A 22,935-nucleotide genomic window follows, 5' to 3' on the forward strand; every position below is an offset into this window, starting at 1 on the left:
TTCCCACAGTTGTGGCTGGGATAGAATGGGCGGAACCACTAATCCAAATTTCCGTATATTAGGCGCAAGACCCACCACTGGAGATGTGGGCGCGGCAATCGTTTTGATGATTGGCTGTATTCGTTGGACAATTGGCGGTGGTTGGACAATTGGCGTCTTTGTGTTCCTTAATGAGGCTCCATACACGTTCAGCAGCGACGGAGTGAACGACGTCACTGATGGTATGGCCGCAGTCCGCCGTTGTCGCTTGCGTTCGATGTCTCGAGTTTGCTCGGTGGTTAGCACCAACCGCCCGTCATTGCCGCTTGCGATTCTTCAATATTAAATTGCTTCAAATTTAAATCTCCCCGTCACGTAAGACAATGAATGGCTCATACCCCCTTAAGCAATGGCTCATACTCCCGTAAACGGAGCCTCTCCATAATGACGTCAGAAGAGAAATTTTACGCTCGGATGGCGAGCGGCAACGGATTTAGGTCTGAAAGACGACGGTGAAAGTGCGAGCAGTGGCGAGAGCGTTGTTTGCGCGGTTGCGCTGAGGGGCGCCAACGAGCCAGCTGCGGAAGACGACAGCGCTCGAGCCATTGCTGATGACTATAGGTTTAGCGAAGTCCGACATCGACGGCACAGCGTCCGCATAAACAACTTTGCTGTAAATACGTTCCTTCTGGCTGGTAACGCTTTTTAGAAGCTTAAACATTGTTGCATGCCTAACAGATTGTCCACCGAACGTCGCTCTTAATGAACTAGCAACGACTATTGCACTGTTGACCTGTAAAAGACAGAGTACATGATGAAGCCTTATTTGACTGAATGCGATTTGTATATACCAAAGCAATGTCTATTGAAGTGCAATCTAATAGAGGAAGATCTTACGCAAAATGTTTCGTTAGAGAGAAGTCGGAGGAGTCTTTATCTTGATTCTCACGTGTAAGCTTACAATAAATACCATACTCCTTCAAAACACAGCGATTTGCTCGTAGTTAACGAGGAATCCCTGAACTCAGGTAAAAGAATAAAAAAACGTGTCTATCATAACTAAAATTAAAGTCATAGAGCAAAGTTTAAAGCGAAGCTTTTTTTGCGAACTCTCCTGGACTTTCCTTTACGTGGATGCTACATGCTCCTGCCGAGTTGCCGGACTGCTCACGCTTCAAAAGAGGAGAACAATTACGTCCCCGTTGGTGGGATCGAACCCGGCCCCCCATTACATCTGTCCGATCCTTTGACCACCGGGCCACACTCACACATGCCCTTACTCTGTGCCAACCACAACAAACTCTTTTAAGATTACCGCTACCTGTTAAGGCAGTGCCTAGCGCGGTTGCATAAGTAGAATGCGCAAGCGCCGGTTTCTTTTACGGCATGGACTCAGGAACGAAAGGAACAAAGTTTTAGCACTTGATTAAGCGCTTATCGAAACTTTCACTTCGCATAGATTTAAAATTGTGCGTTGGACTTGGAATTTTCTCTGTTGGCTGAAACATATAGTTTACGCTAATCTTTAAACTTGTCCACATTCACCTGTGACTACCAGATTGATTGCTTTATTTACCAATTTCCAGGGATATATTAATAACCTTCATGTGAAGTCCGACAACGCCAACCCGTACGAGGTGAAAGAAGTTTCGAACACCATACTTTTCGGCCAGACAAACTGGCACAAAGTGGAAACCCTGGAAATCCATTGGGTGGCGTGGAGCAGCGCCCACAATAAGAGTTCGAACCCCAGCTTGTTGGATCAGCTGTTTGTTCCGGATCAGTATGGCGAGGTAAGTGAGCGAAATCGCTATTCTCCTTCTGCTGCTTCTTCTGATGCATTGTTTACACAGTAGACGTCGCTTATAAGAATTCTATATGACACCACTGTTATTTAACATGGCGGCAAGCATTGATACCTTTAGGTGGCCTCACTCCTATCCTACTCCAGTTAGCACACCGTATGACCACGTCAGTTCTGGAAGATCCGGTAAGGCCCAACTATGAACAGAATGTAATGAACAACATTTGCTGGCGTTGCATTGAGAATACAAGTGATTCTTTCATAGCCGGCCATTTCGCATACAACACTGCCAACACTTCGTGAGCAGGCATTCGTTTACATTTCGATGTGTTGTGCAGCAGTAACAATTCGTCACCTTGGAAGTAATCTAGGAGTCAGGTGCACTTTCATAAAGACCAGTGCTGATGGCTCCACAAATCTGCGGCTGGCCATCGCTTCTTTCTTATTTTTCACAAAACACGTAGATTACAAAGTTCGTGGTTGATTAGTTTTCTACTGCGTTCCTAGCTCTCAGCGACTTCATTTTACGCAGAAGTGCCGAGTCAGAACTATCACATAAGATACACTCGACAAAACGAGATAATTTGATGGCGTTACAGGTTTTCTGAGGCTGTTGCAATTAGCCACAGTCACACACAACTGAGCACCGCATTTCAGTGGTGACGGTGGTAAATGGCCTTTCATCATTGGTTTCTCTGTACAGCGAATGAATATTACTGTCAAAAAACAATTATGGTACTGAAGTTTGTACCAATTTTGCTGATAGATTAAGAAATAGGCAGATAAGCAGTGAAATAGCTGGCTCCTTTCCTCTTTTCTGCCCTTGTGGAGCTCAACGACACTCTTTCTTCAAACATGAGGGCACACTTGATACCAAAGAGAAAGACGCTTTTCCCTATTTGTTGATGTAAAAAAAAGAAAACTTCTAGCATGCAGCGCCATCAATCAAACATGAGCAATAGATTGAACTAAGAAACTCGGTGTTCCAATAAAATGTTATTAAATGCGCATTACATATTTTCGCAATGTCGGTGCCATTAGAAGGATATGTATATTTATAGAAAATAAGATACCAGCAGGGCTTGATATATCCCTGAGTCTCCTGTTACACTCGTTATGTTTTCAGAAAATTGTATGCCAAATTTTAACCCACACAGCATCAGCACGATAACGACATGTTTGAAGTGTTCATTTACTTTCCAGTACCACTACCAGCACTACGACATCTTCCACGTAAGAACTGGATCTGTCATTACTGTACTTACGAAGTTCCAACAGAACACTAATCCAAAGAAGAGAGATACTGGATTTTATAAGGCGTAAGTATGGTAGAGGCTGATGCGCAGGCCGCAGAAATTCACTGGGACTATAGCATAAACATTGAGTAGTTCACCATTCACTGCTGTGTTCCGATGTCATGCATCCTGAAGCATGCCGCATAGGAGATATTGTATGTTACTATGTGTCGCTCCTTAATACGTGAGGCGCTCCCATACAGCTCGCGGTATGGCGTCCCTTTACCACCAGTGCCGATGCCGCGAGATGGGACTACGAGGGTTCGCCGTCAGCGCGCTGACTTTGCCACAAGGTGAAATACAGCACAACTTCGCCGACTACCTCGCAGTAACATAGCGAACACCTCGACAACACCTCCCTATCACTTCTCTCCTTAACACCGACGGTGCACTGGTCCCCACCCTAGAATCCGAATGCAGCCCCCGAAGGAGGTGCGCTTGCTGTTCGTAGAAATGCCGAGGATCTTCCACCGCCTATTGGTTGTAAATTTTCACTTTTTCACGGGAAGGGCAGCTTTCCCCCTCACACACACACACACACACACACACACACACACACATATATATATATATATATATATATATATATATATATATATATATATGCGTGCGTGTAACGGACCTCACGAAGACGGTACGGTGCACTAGAAGAAAAAGAGGTAGACGAAGAATAAAGCCAGTGTTCGGGCAACCATGTATGACTCCGTCTCTAACCTTCTGCTCGCGTCACACAAGTCGACAGGATAAAGACCTGGCAGCCACCTCATCGGCCTCACATCATCATGCCAGTACGCATTACCACGGCGTGAACGCAGAGCGCACAGCTCCATCACCGACACCGACCAGCATCATGACCGCATCACCGCAGGCCTTAGACATACTCAAGTACACCGGATCAGCGCACGATGAGCCCGTGGTGGACTGGTTTCGCCTCCTCGAGTGCCATGCATTCGCTGCATCATGGTTGGAACAGGATATAGTCGCCAACTTCAATGACTACTTCACCGGTCAGGCATTTTGCTTCTACCTAATGCACATATTTGATGAATTGTAGGACAAAACGAAGGAAAACATGATCAGTCAATTTAAGGTATACGCTGCAGACTCCCTCATTATACAACAGCTGGAAACATTACAACTGGGTCGCCGCAGTCACGCACAGTTTTCACGTAGCGATCGTCATCTGTACCAACCGAATTAAGTCACGTATGAGCAGATCGTCGACGACTTTCCCAAGTAGTTATCCTCCCAAAAAGAAGCGCAAACGCATGCCTTGCGTAATGATGACGCCAATCAATCAATCAATCAATCAATTTTATTTACCAGAAACAAAAGAAACTGGAACGACACCGTGGCTAAAAGCTGTCACAGCAGCCTAATTAAAAAAAATAATGGGGTTTTCCGTGCCAAAACCACTTTCTGATTATGAGGCACGCCGTATTCCGAACGCAGTGATAGGTTTTTGCCATGTGCTGAACCTGACGCTGTGCCGGTGGACATGTTGATGATATTGTGTATGCAAAGTGTGTGGCGAACTCGTATGGCTGTACGCAATGCTGATGTTGATGCAAGGCCAGCAAGGTATTATTTTACTGAGAATGTTAGTTATACAAGCGAAGTGTTGAAACTGCTAAGTGATCCGCCAAATTGGCTTTCAGTGTTGGACAGTTTGGCTTCGATGAAGCCATTTTAACATGACACGTCAGTCTTAGTAACGACTAGACGTTATAACATTCGGTTTTATTTGACAATATTTGTATGTCCTTGCCAAGCCGGTAATAAAGAAAAAAAATTATGAGGCACGCCGTAGTGGAGGACTCCGGAAATTTCGACCAACTGGGGTTCTTTAATGTCCACCTAAATCTAAGTACACGGGTGTTTTCGCATTTCGCCCTCATCGAAATGTGGCCGCCGCGGCCGGGATTCAATCGCGCGACCTTGTGCTCAGCAGCCTAACACCATAGCCTCTGAGCAACCGCGGCGGGTCTGTCACAGCAGCTTGACGGAGGCCCAGGGTCCCTTACATGGCAGTAGCACTCACATGATATATGCACAGAAGGCTTTATACGCATGAAACTTTACACACCGCACGTACGCAAAAAAATGACATTTTACACTTAAATGTAATGTACAAAAATGTCGCTATAAACAAAGAAAGTAATCATGCAAACCTTTTTTTATTTAGCGTAGCTGTGTGCTTATATTACTTTAGTACAGTCGGTGCATTATTTGTTAAGGACTGTAGGCTGTAATTGTGTCGAAACCATGGTACATTCCATACCTCGGGTTTTCGTGTAGTATGTTTTGTGTGATTGGAGAGTTCTAGCTGAGCAAGGCATGTCAAATAATCCTTAACACACTCGGATGAGAAGTAGATTGTTTCTAGTTTTCTATGTTCGTAAAATTTATCTGGGCGGTTTAGTCTGTATTTGAGGAATATATTATCTGTTGGTCTAAGCGGTTAACCATCTTCATGATATACGCTATGGACATTTGACGCGCTCGTACCATTGTCTTTCTTGAACGCGCGGCTCGCCATCGGGTGTCTCGTCACGTGACACTTTGACGGCTGTCAAACAACACCCCATTCTAGAGTTACTTATTCTGATGAAACGAAGCCAGTTTGCTTACTGCAAAGACGAAATCAGAATTCAAGTACTAGCACCAACGAACATACCTTTCAAGACGAAGACAAGTTAGACCCATATACATCTATACATCTAGCTGCTTCGCGACTTTCAAGCCTCCTTCTCCGTATTACACCTTAACAAGACGCTGCCAGTGCCGATGCGTCGCACACACAAAGCAGCATCACGCATTGTGTAATTAGCGATGCGCCCATCTATCATGTCACTGCGGCCGTCTCGGCGCCGAAAGCATAACAAACAGCGATACCGAAAGCACAGATACTACGACAAGAAAGAATTCAACGCGCAAGCCAACACAACCCAAGCAGGACTGAACGAATACAACATTTTCCCAGAAATACGTGCCGTCGAAGACGACTTTGGCAACGATCAAGACTGCCTACGCCGGGAACTTCATCGGCGACTCTAAACAATATGATGCAAAGGATACGGACCGTTTTCGAGTAAGATAGTCCAACAAGCTTTGAACCGAGCAGCAGCACATGTCTACCAGGTGCGACAAGTGGTCAAAAGAACTTGACAAATAACAGACGTGACACGAGTGTAGGCCACATAATGTACCAGTCAGTCACCAAGGTACTCAACCATAAGCTGCTCTACCGACGCCACGTGGTGCACCTGGCTCATTCATTTGCGACAATGGCACATTGGCACACCAGTGGTATTCATGTGCGGGGCACTCATATGTCGCCCGGTACGCTACAGCCAGCCTCGCCCATCAGAGCTATTGTAGAGGTGGTCGGACAGCTGCACTTTTCTATGAAGCCGATATGGTTACGAAACTATCGCGGGACATTACGCTAACTGCGTGTCTTTATTATTCACTTATCAGCATCGCCTAGTTCCCTCGCATGTTACTTGTTGCTCGCACTCTGACGGGAGAGGGGAAGCGTGTAACGCACAAAGACGGTACGGTGCACTTGAAACGAAAGAGGTAGACGAAGAATAAAGGCAGAGTTCGGGCGACCATGTTTGTCTCCGTCCGCAACTTCGTGCTCGCGTCGCGCACACACACACACGCACACACACACGCACACACACACACACACACACACACACACACACACACACATATATATATATATATATATATATATATATATATATATGTATTGTCGCAGCACTGCGCGGCTCAGGCAGAGAAAGCAGAAGTAGAGTGTGCGCGCGTGATCTCGCGGTACTCTGCGCCGGCTGGGCTTGGCCTGTAGCTTCCCTCTCGGACTTCGTTTCACCGTTTCACCCTGTAAATAAACATCATTCGTAACATCAATTTACAAGACCTCATAGTAGGAGACGGTTCAATTTCACAGCCTGAGTCATCTCGCACCACCAAGAATTTGGCGTCTCTCGGTGGTGAAATCTTCCTTCGTGTAAATGTCATATACATGCCTATCACTAATACTGCTTCGCTTTTCCGGCGAAACTGCAGCCTCTCTCTGTTTTTTTTCCTTTTCCTATGAGTCTGAGTAGAAGGGCTGCTGCGCATGATTGCTGTTGATTTTAATTTCGAATGACTCCGGCCTGGCCTGATTTCAGTTACTGAGTTAATTATAAAACTGTCATGCACCAAGGCTTAAAAGAAGAGCAGTAGCGTTAGTCCTACCACGAGCAATATTTTTGATACTGCGATTTATTTCGGTAACTGCATATAATTCTCTAACTAGAGAAGCACTGCCCTAATTATGGAATTGTCAGTGAGATACTTGTAGGTACCCCCAATTAACATCTCACTGCGATGTTTTCATTGAAGTACTAATTGCATTCAATTTTTCCCGACTGGATGTGAAACCTCATGGAATATGAAAACTTGCACGTGACTGCCCTCCAAACCATATCTTAAAACAGCGCCCTTCAATAAGCTGATTTAAAGCAACTGCATTGCCTGTCGATGACCCGAAGAGACAGAGCATCACCTTGATAATGGTACGGAAGGAACACCAACGGCAGGTTTCGAGTTTCGCAGCTATTACTTCCTCTCATTTCTCCTGCTCGCTTATTATCCGTCTCTCAAGACCGTCTGATGAAATTGATAACAAAGGCCCCTCGATAACGCTACCGAAGCGCCGCTTTGACTACGCACAAAACGCCAAAAGCAACTGAATAAAAAATGAAATGTTTCAAGATCCCGGCTTTACTCGCACCACACTGAAATAGAGCGCGCGGAGCGATATTTCGCCTCAGAAAATTGCTTAGGACGAAAGCCAAATTTAAGTGACGGCTTTATTTTTCATCAAAGTGTATGCGAGCTGCAAAAAGATGTTCGTGGCAAAAAAAGTGAAGCAAACAGACAGAGAAGCGATGCATGTGTACAGAAAAGGCAAAACTGATGCGTTCAGGAAAGAAAATATACCACTTCTAAATGAGACGAACTGGCAATGGGCATGCCTGCACAAGAAATACGAAAAAAAACATCAAATTTCAATGTGTCCTTATTATCTACGAATTCGTAAGCCCCTTTGAACACCTGCTGCTGTCTAGAGCACGTGTTCGAATAGGTGTCCTTCTGCAGCTACGCAGCCTGAGTCCGCTTTGTCACATCTGCAGTAGGGTTCTTGAGGAACAACGCTTGAATTCTATGGCAGGCATCCGTCATATTTGCCTTGAGCTTTTCTGACGTCCGTCGTGATCATGAAGGCACGATCTTTCACTAACCCCAAAACGCCAGGTGACCTAGCCGGGCAATTTCCAGGCCCGTGCCTTCCAATCCATGGCACATGAAAAGTCGAATCCAGCCAGTTTCGTGCTCAGCTGCTGCGCTTGCTTATGCCACAGAAGCGGAAGATGTGACAGCGGGACTTCGATGACAAGGACATCAACCACTCCTTCAAGGATTTCGTCCACATAACGCTCTCCATTCAATGTGTGATCGAATAAGATGGGACTGATTATAGCACGGGCGTAAATACCAAACCACACGTTCAGCGACCCCTGGTACTGGTGATGATTTTGCATTAGAGAGTGCGGATGTGAGTCCTTCCAATAGTCTACAATATGGAAATTTACCTGGGCGTTTCTGCAAAAATTGGCTTCGTTTGTGCACGTGATGTTGCAGAAAAAGTGCGGTGACTCATCAGCTTTTGTTTGGACCCCATTGGAGAAATCGGCTATTTTACAAGGCCCTATCTTTCAAGCATTGGTGCCGGTTAAGGTGGTAAGGTTGAAGAGCCGTCATTTAGAATCCTACGAACAGTTTACCAGGAAATTGGTACCTGGGTGGCCACGTCCCGCACGATAGCATAAGGGTTTGAAGTCATAAATCATCATCATCATCATCATCATCATCATCATTTCGTAGTACACCCGTGCTTAGGCTAGGGATCAAATATGGAATCATCCGCTGTTGTTTCTTGAAGCTTCCGGTTAGTCTCAGGTTTTCCTAATTTCTGATGATAGTCTATGCAACTGGTCTGCCACAACACTTCCATGACTGATACATATTTCTGGACTTCCGCTGGTTACTGTTTGCAGTTCCGAAGGCAAGGATCATCTTTCTTTCTGATCATTAAGGGAACACATGGTTACTGCGACGAAATAAAACGCACATTGAAACATTTGCACTGAAGCTGTCAATTCGATTTTCTCGTGATAGGTTTTCTGGTGGAGAAAAAGGCATCCGTGCACTTTACCTACACTATGACGAAAGCTATCAGAGCTTACTTCCAACTAACACCAAGCACGACGTATTACTTCGGCCCGGGCGCGGCAAATAAGGCAGTAGCTTGATTATGTTTTCCTTTATGTACTTTATTTTGTTCTGGCTAGCTCAGAGGTAGCATATTCGAGAGCGCTGCTTTATGATGCTGGAGGGAGCGCAGTCACATTCTCCATATTTCGAAGGATTTATTTACCAATCGTAAAAAAACTGTAAGCACATAGTACGTCGCTGAAAATACCGCAGTGGAATGTCCCTTGGCTGTGCCTACAAATGCATCATTGACACTTTGATAATTAGGACAGTACGCCCCGAGTTAGATAATTGATTACAATGGCCTAATTAAATATCAATAACGAAAACATTACTGGCAGCTACACCACTGTATTGGAAACGATATGCCCTAAATTGTCTTAGTATTGTATTGCTCTATTGGTGAATGACAGTTCATTGGTATAACCTGTGTATATATATATATATATATATATATATATATATATATATATATATATATATATATATATCCTAATTTCTGATGATATATTTTCTGATGATATATCTATATATATATATATATATATATATATATATATATATATATATATATATATATATATATATATATATATATATATATATATATATATATATATATATATATGGTCGGCAGAGTCGGCGATCGTCGAAAATCTGATCACCGGGTCAAGCGCGTCGGCTTTTATACAGCAGTCGTCGAATGTTCCAGGCTAATCGTTGGGATCCGCGTGCCTTCCACAAAGTTCAACACCATTGGCGTCAGGCGATGAAATCAGATAACACAAGGTTCGGCAACAACAGGCAGCGGATAGAAGCATCGATAACTTTCCAGAAACTTCGGAGACATGTAGGCGCGTCCAACATGTATTGGGGATAAGATAAGATGAGAATTGGGAATACGAGTTAATGGAGAATACCTTAGTAACTTGCGATTCACTGATGATATTGCCTTGCTTAGTAACTCAGGGGACCAACTGCAATTCATGCTCACTGACCTGGAAAGGCAACGCCGAATGGTGGGTCTAAAAATAATCTGCAGAAAACTAAAGTAATGTTTAACAGTCTCGGAAGAGAACAGCAGTTTACTATAGGTAGTGAGGCACTAGAAGTGGTAAGGGAATATATCTACTTAGGACAGGTAGCGACTGCGGATCCGGATCATGAGACTGAAATAATCAGAAGAATAAGAATGGGCTGGGGCGCATTTGGCAGGCATTATGAGATCATGAACAGCAGGTTGCCATTATCCCTCAAGAGAAAAGCTTATAAGAGCTCTGTCTTACCAGTACTCACGTACGGGGCAGAAACCTGGAGGCATACGAAAAGGGTTCTACTTAAATTGACGACGACGCAACGGGCTATAGAAAGAAGACTGATAGGTGTAACGTTAAGGGATAAGAAAAGAGCAGATTGGGTGAGGGGACAACATGGCCACAATTAGTACATGACCAGGGTAGTTGGAGAAGTATGGGAGAGGCCTTTGCCTTGCAGTGGGCGTAACCAGGCTGATGATGATGATGATGATGAAGCGCGTCCCGCGCTGTGCGATAACATCTGTTAGGCGGCGAAACGTGGTCACCCGATAAAGATGAGTGCACATGTCAATATAATATATATATATATATATATATATATACATATATATATATATATATATATATATATATATATATATATATATATATATATATATATATATATATATATATATATATATATATATATATGCATGTGCGTAGATTCCAGATTGAGATCAGAAGACAGGTTTTATTCCACTGAAAGAATGGCATCATGCCAATGAATGTTGCATTTGGTGCTATATCTTTTTATTTATTTCAGTTTGAATATGTATGCATTGGCAGCTATATCGCTGGAGATGTTTCCAAGAATATATATATATATATATATATATATATATATATATATATATATATATATATATATATATATATATATATATATATATATATATATATATATATACATATATATATATATATTATAATATTGACATGTGTACTCATCTTTATCGGGCGACCACGTTTCGCCGCCTAACAGATGTTATCGCACAGCGTGGGACGCGCTTCATATCATTCCGTCCCTAATAAATGTGACAAATTATTAGAAATGGTCTTTTTGCATGATTTGTTCGCATTTTTTACTGGAAAAAGAAGCAATATTTACCGCCGTATTCAGAAACGCATCTTGACTTGAAGCCCATGCTTGACTTGATATAAATGACGCCTGTTGCGAATGCGCCAAAGATGCTCATTGCGTTTCTTACGGTGCGTTCGCGACAGGCGTCATTAAAATCAAGTCAAGCATGGGCTTCAAGTCAAGATGCGTTTCTGAATACGGGGGTTAGACGCTTATCAATGGCATGCAATTCGCACGCCCTTGACAAAAGGCTCTGCGGATGGGGTCACTGAAGTCTGTAGGTTTTTTCAGGGTTAAGAAAGCACGCAAAGCAATTTGAAGCAACGTGAACATACAGCAACATATTGCTACGGAATAGTATTTCCAGTGACGAAGAAGCGAACAGCAGCAACAGCGTGGGCTGTTGCCTCTTGGCCAAGTGCGGCGTGTTACGTTGTGAATATACTTGTATATAGCTTTTTATCTACGTCTTCTTACGTAACATATCTGGTGGAGGTGGTCGTTCGCTGTACCTCGCCAGGGAGCTTCGCAGTGGACGGTACGTCGAGCCTTCCTTCATGGCTCCCGGCGATGTCAACTCGACTAAGCCACCTCCGACACCTGCTGCCACTTCGACGACCTGCATCACTTTCCCCGCTCCCCGTGATACTGGCGTATTCTCGGGCAAAGATGGGGAAGATGTCGACGACTGGATCTTTCTCCGACAATATGATTTGTCTGGGCATAGGCTATCCATATCTTCAGAAATAATTGATAATTGGCTGCCGCCTTCTCTCATAACTATAATGAAATTCTTTCTTCGTATGTAATAAAATATATTGTGTGTGTGCATAGGAAATTTAAAACAACTCTGAAGTGAGAAAATATGGATGAGGCAGCCGGCGCTGGTGCTTCTAGTGCGCTTGTCCTCCTATTTTCATGACTTGAAGAAATAAGGCGAAAGTATTAGCTCAAAGCTATGCACATCCGCGCCAAAAATGATGCTGTAAGCTTTTATCGAGAATAATTTTTTTTTAGCAAGAAGGTCTAGGCTAGTAAAAAGAAACCTCAAATATTGTGGGTGAAAAAGCTGTAGTAGTGACACTTCAGGTGTTTTCTTGGGGGAGGGGTGAGTGGACCCCCCCCCCCCGCGAAAAACTCCTAAGGAGGCTCGGGCCCCGGAACCCCAACCCCGTAATCGGTGCCTATGCCACCATCGGTTACGTCTCTGCAAGAAGCACCCCAGTGACAAAGAAGTGAGACGTAGCTGTTCAGACGAAGCCTCGAAGCAAAGGAACGACCACTTAAATAAGACTGAACGACGAAACAGCACCGCGACAACGCGACACAGCCGTTATCGCGACCTAAGTGTAACAATACAAACACCGGCTCCGGCTTCAAAGCGTCTATCCATGACCCAGACGTTACTGCTTTAACCAGCACAGGAGCCAACCAACCTTCCGTCAGAGGACCGTTTGCCGCGAAGCTGAAGGTAGTTAGGACTGCCGTGGGATGGCCCTGAAGTACAGCTACAGTGCAAAAAAATTGACTTACTTTACAGAAGATCTTCTCATAATGTGTGGCCAAACGCTTTTCCGTAAATAAAGAACGGCCATTTCCGTAGAACAGACAGGCATAAAATAGGGACTGTAATACAAAATACGAATGTTTTCGTATCGAGAAAACGGAAGACTGCGTGCTGAATCTGTACTATATTTTTAAAGTACAGGTGCTTCCCGTATTTCGTCTTACAGAGCATGTTCATTGTTTGGAGAATTTACCATCTGGGAAAAAATTGCCCAGGACGGCCGATCGTCGACTGAAATGTGTTAGTGCGGTATTTGCTGGCATCAGCCGCGCTAACATCTGCGTTCGGAATGTGCCTGCGTGACCAACTGTTTCCAGCGGTCTTCAAAGCAGAGATACAATTTGGTCGACGCTTGCAATTCCAGAGCACTTTTGTCCACAATAGTACATCTCCTTTAATGCAAATGTCATGAAGGCAAATCATATCCGAAGCAGCAGCTCACCATTGAGAGAATTGTCTTGCCAACACACTGACATAGCTGAAAAGTTAAAGCGCATTGCATTTTGTGGTATGAATGCATTGCATAGTATATATAAAAAGGCGCAAAATTTTAGTCCACAAGTTCTCTAGATCACAGAACCAACTTAAATTTCTTCCATCACTCGTCTTGCGCTTTTTGCTGGTGAAAGTTGTTCTTGACGCCAAACGCCTTGCAAGGATAAACTTGCTGCTGTTAGGAGAAACAAACAGTATTCGTGAATTTCCATGCTAAAGAAAGCAGCAAGAAAGGATAATCACAAAACACAACAAAGCAGTAACTTCTGTGCTAGGAAAGCATGTGCGTAGACCAACATTTTTGGAACAAGAGATGTTGCTGCAGCCGACATTTTAACAAATTTGCTTATCATCAGGGTAGTTAATGCTTTCTTTTGCAGTGTTTTTTTGTGCATACCTCACTGGCCCCTACTCTCATTGGGGGAGTAGAAGCTGGTGCACAAAGTAGGTCAAGAGAAGCCAAAGTGTTAAAATAAAGGCAGGGAGGGTGTGCTAAGCAGCGGTGATCGTGATCGAGCGGGTAGGGGCACTGCTGTCAGTTATCGGAAAGGGTAGGCGTGACCAAAACAGAAAACCATGTACACATGTGAGCAATCATTATATCACCAGACTTAGTCTTCTCAAAAGTGAAAATAGAAATTAAGATAAACTGTTTGCACATTTGCCAAAAAGCAACGAAGGATAAAGGAAAATAAATTTTGTATCAGGACGCATCTGGTTAAGATCAGTGTAAATCGTAAATGAAGGCACATTATTATTACACATTTTGTTGAAAGCCGATGAATAAAAAATATATTCACCGAATATTAAAAAAGAAAGAGATCAAAATTAATCTGGGTATGGCCATATAACGGTAAAGAAAAGCCTGTGAGAAAAAATGGGTTGGGGACTGTCATAACCAGGTGCACCTTTGTGAAACGTTGAACGCTGTTTATTTTTATGTCGCTGTTGATGGCTTCAAGTTTCTGTCTTTGTAACATTTGTCTTATTTCAACAACGAAATGTAATTTCTCAAACAAGTCTAAGTTCAAATGCTGTTCAAAGTTTCAGCGTTATTGTAATGGAAGAAAATGTTATCGACAGTTCTCCTGGGTGGGCAATTATTCAGCAGTAATAGCCACAGGTGTAAGTACCACATTTGATGGTCTAAGCGGACCTTAGTTCCTGGCAAAGCATTAGCTGATCTTTTTTCAACACAGACGCCTACAAATTATGTATGTTGGCAGGAGCACTAGCGAACTACATTATACTTCTTGCCACAGCCAAAGTGAAGCTTGGTCACAGTCTGTGAAAGAAACAAACAGCATTCCACAATACTAATTCATATGATGCGAAGAACTGGCTGAAGTTATTGTCCCCACCCCACCCCACCATACACACAACTATACACCCGACTGACTCTCATGGTGTCGATCATGCTATTATAACACTAGGCAACATGTGAGGACAATTAGGAAACCAGAGGGCACAATTCCTTTTGTTAGAACATCAAAGGTGCTTTACATTATTGCTGTATTCCATCTAACAAATGAGCAGCCGGTTTGTGATATGGTGAGCGATGCATACGAGACCTCATGACATTCTGTGCAGCAGAACGTTGCCGAAAAGGTGTTAGGCACGCAAGTGCACTTTAATGCAAAATTATATCCTGCAGTCAAACCTCGTGCCGACGGGCCACCCTTAGACTTCGAAAAACACCACAGTGTAAAGAAAAGAGCGCTAAGTTTGTTGAAAAAAAAACAAAAAAATTATCCAATTATTCATGTTTCCTGTTCGGTAAAGTTTCACAGACTCTCCTCTATGGGTGCTGTAAACAAGCACCCTGCTTTTACAGTCGTAGTAACAATGATCTGTTGTGCAGACAAAGAGGAATGCTTTTGAAGTTTATGAAAGAGTGTGCCCTACAAATTACACCCCACTTCACATTACAGTCTGGTACAGGCGGAGGAGGAAAAAAATTTCCTGGTGGAGGATGCACACTCTAGAGTAGAAGAAACTAGTGTGCCCTAACCATTGCTGTTGTCGATGCCTGTGCACGAGCAGTTATATGTAATATGGTAGTTACAATTGTTTTTCCACAAGCTGTAGCTACTGCAAGCTGCTGCCAGTTTACTGGTACATAGCTGTAATACATTCAAAGCAACTTAAAACTCTGTAATGAGTTTATCTCGCATGAAACAATTGTAATGCAATATTTTTTCAAATAAATGAAGCGCTATGTGCCGTCCCATGTAATGAACCGCCCTTGAAGAACCTGAATTGCCACCAGGGCAGCGACGAGGTGAAGAGTGTGTTCTCTGTAAACTAGGGCGCCTTTATCGCCTAAAGCTGTGGAGAGTGCAGTTAGTATCAGTTGTGAAGGTTTCTATTTTAAACTGCACACAGTGAAAATCTCCATGCAATTTTGCAAAATGCAAAACCTCTCTTTTTGTTGTTTAAAGGTAATAACGTGTAAGTAGTAACATGTACACTGTTCAAACAATCAAAGTGAGTAGCACCACCCTAAGTGTTATGTGCCTTCTGTCTCAGATTTGCTGTCAAAAATTGTTAGTGTCGGATGCTGCGGTCGACAGAGAAACTGATTTCTGGAGCAATGTGAAGTATTAAGTATTGTGATCTCAGTTGTTTCACTGCTGTTTAAGCCTCATCGGGTCTTATAGTAAAAAAAATTGGGAATATATAGAACATGTATATTTCACGTCGCAACCCTTATGAAGTAGTTAGTAATCTGAATTACTATGGATTCCAGATTGAGATCAGAAGACAGGTTTTATTCCACTGAAAGAATGGCATCATGCCAATGAATGTTGCATTTGGTGCTATATCTTTTTATTTATTTCAGTTTGAATATGTATGCATTGGCAGCTATATCGCTGGAGATGTTTTCAATTGACTGTTTTCCCAATATAGGCAAAGTTGTATCTGCAAATAACACTGTGGATAATACCAAGATATTGCTTTGCAGGAGCATATACTTAACACTTGCAAAATACGAGGCTCCTGAATGCATATCATAGCCTAGGGTGTATGCCGCCCTCTAATCTCATCAGCAAACTTCCGGAAATCATCTGCGAGGTTTCTTATCAGGAATGTAAATTTACTTGTACGGGAGAAACAGCGAACTTAAACACGTGAGTGATGCATCATAAGCATTAAGTCAGCAAGAAGCATCATGAAGCGCTGTATCATGAAGTACTCGCTCGACACGCATAGACTATAAAACACAAGAATTATTGGAATGGTATAAAATTCTGGCAGTGGAATGAAATCTGTCTTCCAACCTATATTTAAACTCCTTGATTACTCAGTCTACTACCACTATCTTCACCAGAAACATTCATAATCATTATCCTATCTACCTCAAATCATCCTGGCCGATATCGAAGACTTCTAAGCTGCTTCTTTTTTTCACTTTGCGGGAAAGAGGCGTTCACGTGAAGACCATACCCTCAACTTATTTCCTGTTTTTAAGATGAATATTACGGGAAGAATTTCACACTTAAACTGCATTGAGCTTGAGCAAGTTTTATTTTTGAAACTGTTGATTCTTCTTTTCCTTTGCCATCTTTGACCCACCTGGTCAGCTAAGAAGGCAGAAAAGCTGCAGGAGAAAGGTGGTGGTGACGAATTAAACTTGTGCCCCAGAGGACCTTTTCACAGTCACTGGAAGAACTGCTTGTGGTCTTGGCTTCTGCAGTCAACTGCTGTGGCCTCGGCATCTTTCCTGAGGGCCATGTTCATGTTTAACAAACCTTGCCTCCACAGGCTGCATAAAAAAGGATAATTTTCTGAGCTAAGCTTTTTCTTGAAAGAACCCATTTAGGTTGTACTCGTAGCTTTGCTACACAAAATTGTGGCATGACTGACAATTCAAGGTACTTTACGTGTATTCGCTGGCTTCATTCTTGGAAAACACTTATATATAGCATACAACGACCAACAGAAAGCTGTATCGGGAGGCTTTCATGTTGCTCTACAATTTTCTCATCGACACGTTTCATGTAATCATTTGAGAAATTCATCAAATAATTAGGAGTAACTATGCAATTAGCAGAATGCAAAAATAATAATCTGAGTATCTGCAAGTGCCAGCAAACAATATTACCTCGGTTCTGCCTAGTTACACGGCATTTACATATTTCTAAATTTTGGTGTATTATAGTTGGGACACCCTGTAGATCAAACAGCAGTATCACAATTTTCATAATCATGTCATGCGTGTTATTGGTAGCTATGGCTGCTTCAAGTGATTCTTTCAGTGAGGTGCAAGCAGTTTTGAAGTTAAATTGTTTTGCAGCAAGGTCGTGCAATCTAGTAAATCAAGCTAAAGGTCTAGTTTTGTTCACTTTTAGATCTTCAACTAAGAAGCTGTGGAAGAAGAAAGCAGGACACAACACCTAATAAACAATGCGAAATTTGAAAATCTCAACTGAAGAGGAAAACAGTCTGAAAATGCAGCAAAAAGCCACCAGCTTATGTAGAGTACACCCTTGCTATGTACTACAAGTGTGTAAGTTGCTACCGCAATGCTTGGGCACCACATAAACGTAACACTCAACAATATTTAGCCAAATATTAACACAACTAAATTAACTTGGCTCTGAAGATTCTCGATCGGAAATCCTCATCAACTGGCACATTTTATGTTGACCTCATTCTGCATTCTCAAAAGCCGGCTCTCCGAAAGCAAGCTCGCAGCCACAATTTATCTAAAAGAAACATTAGCTTAAGTATCAAGATACAGTTCACCTGCAGGTAAAGTGGATAGTGCATGGCAAACATCATGAACCCTCTTACATGTTAACCAGTGGGGGCTCACTCACGCAGAAATGAAATTATGTAATGCAGACACGATATATTGAAGCTGGTTTCGTGAAGTGTTTCATGCTTCCAAGGCTTCTCCATTTGTGAAAGCCGTCTCCACTACAAAAATAAGTGATAAGAATAAGAAAAGAACTTCAACGTGCTAAAAACACTAGGACCATTTCCATGAAAGCAACAGTATTTTTGCTCCTAGCTTGCCTCGTGCAAATCTACTATGCCACAGTACTTGCCTTTCCCAGTATCAGCCACTTTAAAATGCAATGTGTTGAGAACCCTTGCCCTTTGTTTTTCTGCTTTGGAAACCGTTTACCATGCGTTCAATTTGCGTCGAGAAATGGGAGACGAAGCACTGTGCACCACAGATTTGTAATATGTTTTGCTGGATGCCGTTCGGCGCGCCGGATGTAGGAGGTGGAGCCAGTGGGATTGCAATTTCGTGCACTGGCTTCTCCTGGAAAGAGGGCGGATGGTGCGGAGGGCGGATGGAGTGTGTGTGATCAGATATTACGGCTGCTGTAAAAATATTTCTTTGTGGTATTCCACATTTTAGGAGCTGTCTCTACATGTCTGGTAAGCACTTTTATGACAACCTGAGCCCGTATACGATAGTGTTTTCTTACATAAAGTGTTTCGCCATTTACCAGTGTTTCCAGTGGGCGCCACTGATATTAGCGACGCTGAGGGCGCTGCAATGAAAAAAATTGTGAACATCTTCTCGAAACACTGCATGGGCCTGCTTGGGTATTTTATGATACAACAGCCAGGTATCTTAGGGGAAGAAATGCCACACACCCGCGCAGACGAAGTACTGCTGAAAAGTGGTGAAGCGCCAATTGCCGGGACAAAGTTGGCTTCAGTCGAGGGAGCTCAATGTGGCACCCACCCACTGTAGTAGGTATCACTGGCGTGGACCTTTTCATACTGGTTTTCCTTTCTGGCAACAGCTCACACCTTACTTTTTGAACCTGCACCATGTGACGAGGAAGTCGCATGACTGTGCGTTGATTCTATGGCTTTATATTTGTAGGCGAACCACCTACACATTCTATCGAATAATTACAAAATAAATTTTGCACATTTTAATAAATTATATAGACATCCTAGTTGCCAGACGTATGTAACATATTGTTACGCGAAGGATGAGTCATTAAGACGAGCGACTATTTACAGGTTATATTTACAACAGCGGTTGCAGCGCTGACCATTAGATTCACAGCGTGAGCCCAGTTCGTTCTTCCTCTTTTCTCGAGTGATGGCGCCCACGCGCCAAATTCAAACAATCAAATACCACACGCGCGTAACAATATTACCAGCCCTATGACAGAATGCAACAATAGAAGCACACACTGGAAAGCTACACTACAACTTAAATTTACGTGACACTGTATGAGCATACAGTATGGTTACTGTATGCTCTAGCCATGTTTCATGCAAAGGTTAATTGGTTATGGTGCATTTCAACTCATTCTCAGTTCTCAAACTGCAAAGTCAATGTTCGAAGTTTACACATTCTTGGCTTTTGATGGTCTATGTGACTTGTTTCGCACGCATGCATTAGTACCACGGCAGTAAGAAAAATGAGTTGGAAGAAGTGCCGTGATAGACTTCCGCATTTGCTTAGGGCAGGAGCAATGGCCCATAGCACATAGTTCATCATCATCATCATCATCCTGGTTACGCCTAGTGCAGGGCAAATGCCTCTTCCATACTTCTCCAACAACCTCGGTCATGTACTAATTGTGGCCATGTCGTCCCTGCAAACTTATTCTCATCCGCCCACTTAACTTTCTGCTGCTTCCTGCTACGCTTCCCTTCCCTTGGAATCAATTCCGTAACCCTTAATGACCATCGGTTATCTTCCCTGCTCATTACATGTCCCGCCCATGCCCATTTCTTTTTCTTGATTTCAACTAACATGTAATTAACTCGCGTTTGTTTCCTCACCCAATGTGCTCTTTTCTTATCCCTTAACGTTACACTCATCATTGTTCGTTCCATAGCTGGTAGCGTCGTCGAACAATTTAAGTAGAACCCTTTTCGCAAGCCTCCAGGTTTCTGCTTCGTAGGTGAGTACTGGTAAGACACAGCTATCACTTGAAGCTATTAGACACAGCACATAGTTGAAGCTACATAAATATTCAGCTTTCACACAGCTCAAGTGTTCAGCAAGGTTAAAAGAGGTACGCTGTGCACCTGCGCATGGCCAGTGCAATCTGTGCACTTGAGATTCCACTGAGGCTGCTTAATACTGTTCGGCAGTTCAGCTTTGGTTTTCAGCTATACAGAGTTCTTTAGGTACTAGTAACCTACTTTGCAATAACATCAACTTGGAGCACTGGTCATTTGCACATAAATAATGCGACTGAAAATATAATACAAGGAGAGGACTCAGGGTCTCTTTGAAAAGGAACATATATATTATGAGTATAATGTTATGTGATGCCACAATTAAACAGATAGCAACGCACAGCAACGCAGACGGCGCCATCATGCCACCAAGGTTATTGAACGGGCAGTACTTCGCGTGCTTCTCACTCCAGAAGTGCCTATGACCCATTCAAACAAGAGAAAGCCGTGTTTCCTCGTGTGTGTTTTAACACAGCTCCACACGTGGTAGCGATTCCAATATTGCTGCCCAGTGGTTTAGCTCACCGCAGTTTGAAGTGCCAGAAAATATAGAGAGAGAAAACTGCATAATAGTCTTGTAGCAAACAAGTATATATTATGAAGTGCATTCTGAGGCCAGAAACCACATAAAAAAGTCTTGCATTGTATTTATGCAAATTGTTAACCTGCATGACACATTTCCCATGATAAACATTCCTGATGCACCAGTGCAGTGCAGAGATGTACCCTGCACCAGTGCAGGGCGCAAGTGTGCAGGGTTTTATATGCGATGTCAAATATATTTAGTGCAAATATCAAACTATGAGGGTACGCAATAATAGTAATCTCTTATAGTGTTGCTACGGAACAGTGTTTACAATGACGAAGAGGTGAGCAGTGAGAAGACAACGACGATGATTGGAGGCTAGCGCGGGCTGTTGCCTCTTGGCCAAGTGCAGCGAACTCCCTTGTAAACGTACTTGTATATAGCGTTTCATCTGCGTCTTCCTACGTAACATATCTGGTGGAGGTGGACGTTCCCTGTACCTCGTCACGGAGCTTCGCAGTGGACCGTACGCTGAGCCTGCCTTCATGGCTCCCGGCGACAACAACTCAACTCCGCACGCTCAGACACCTGCTGCCAGATCAACGACCTACATCTCTCCCCGCTCGCCGTGATCCTGGCGTATTCTCGGGCAAAGATGGGGAAGACCTCGATGACTGGATGAGCATGTACGAACACGTCAGCCGCAAAAACAGGTGGGACCCTACCATCATGCTCGCCAATGTAGTCTTTTACCTCGGTGGCACACATCGAGTTTGGTTTCGGACGGAAGAAGACGGGCTTACCAGTTGGGATTCGCTTAAGCAAAAGCTCCGAGACTTGTTCGGCAACCCATACGGTCACCAACTTGCCGCGCAAAAGGCGTTATCGGGCCGCGTGCAGACGTCAACGGAGCCCTACGTCATGTAGGGCTCGTTGGTGTGAATCTCGTCAAGGTGTGAGGCTAGGGTGGCTATAAAATTTATGTTTGAGCTATAATTTAGTATAAGGTAGACTTGGATGGGAAAATTGATTTGTTCTGAACAATGGCAGAAATGCGTGGGTAATAACTATATGCAGAGACATTACATAGCTATTGTTTAACCAAGTGGTGCCCCTGCATGCTATAATTTACGGGCCTCGGATTTATTAATGTGAACTTTTTTATAACATTAAAGCAACACCTTTTGTATTGTTACGTAGGAAGACGCAGACGAAAAGCTATGTCCAAGCATATTTACAAGGGAATTCGCCGCACTTGGCCAATAGGCAACAGCCCACCCTAGCCTCCAATCGTCGTCGTCGTCTTCTCACTGCTCGCCTCTTCATCATTGTAAACACTCTTCCGTAGCACTACCCCCGGCGGCAAAAGCGCCGTCACGGAGCCATTAAAGGCCGGACTCGGAAGCAGTGTAGTAGGCCTTAAGGCTACTGACGTGCATGACGTCACTAGATGCCAGAGTAGGGGACGAGATTGAACACACAGGAGCAATTTCGTACGTCACAGGCGTCACCTGGCGCAGCGCGCGGTAGGGCCCTGTCTATCGCGAAAGGAGCTTCTCTGAAAGTCCGACGTGACGAGAGAGCGACCACAGGAGCACGAGCGCACCAGGCGAAAACTACGTCATGGTGGCGGGTGTTGTACTGACGCTGCTGAGTGGTTTCCGAGGACGTCAGTCGAGCACGGGCAAGCTGGGGTGCATGGTCGGCGAGAGCGATGGTGTCGCGTGCATACTCGCTTGTTGAGATCGCAGCAGGAAGAAGGGCTGTATCAAGGGGCAAGGTCAGTTCGCGACCCTACAGTAGGTAAAAAGGAGTAAATCCGGCG

At 43.6% G+C, this 22,935-nt stretch overlaps 1 protein-coding gene and 1 long non-coding RNA gene across 6 annotated transcripts in view; one reads left to right on the forward strand and one right to left on the reverse strand.

The window, feature by feature from the left end:
* The window catches only part of LOC139047577 (uncharacterized), a 216,372-nt gene that overhangs the window by 9,939 nt on the left and 183,498 nt on the right, over positions 1-22,935 (forward strand). For 3 of the 5 annotated variants that reach the window (XM_070521434.1, XM_070521431.1, XM_070521430.1), the window contains exons 2-3: positions 1,566-1,772; positions 2,987-3,102. In XM_070521434.1, the coding sequence (XP_070377535.1) occupies positions 1,566-1,772; positions 2,987-3,102 (323 nt within the window). Of the gene's footprint in view, positions 1-1,565; positions 1,773-2,986; positions 3,103-16,598; positions 16,751-17,985; positions 18,135-22,935 lie in introns of those variants that run through there. The other 2 variants (XM_070521432.1, XM_070521433.1) reach the window with 2 other exon arrangements.
* LOC139047578 (uncharacterized) overlaps positions 17,143-22,935 on the reverse strand; it is a 120,930-nt gene continuing 115,137 nt past the window's right edge. Inside the window, exon 4 of the long non-coding RNA XR_011507232.1 lies at positions 17,143-17,399. This is a non-coding gene — a long non-coding RNA (uncharacterized lncRNA). The remainder of the gene's footprint in view (positions 17,400-22,935) is intronic.

Source organism: Dermacentor albipictus, chromosome 7 (genome assembly GCF_038994185.2).
Source record: "Dermacentor albipictus isolate Rhodes 1998 colony chromosome 7, USDA_Dalb.pri_finalv2, whole genome shotgun sequence".
NCBI classification, from domain to species: Eukaryota; Metazoa; Arthropoda; class Arachnida; order Ixodida; family Ixodidae; genus Dermacentor; species Dermacentor albipictus.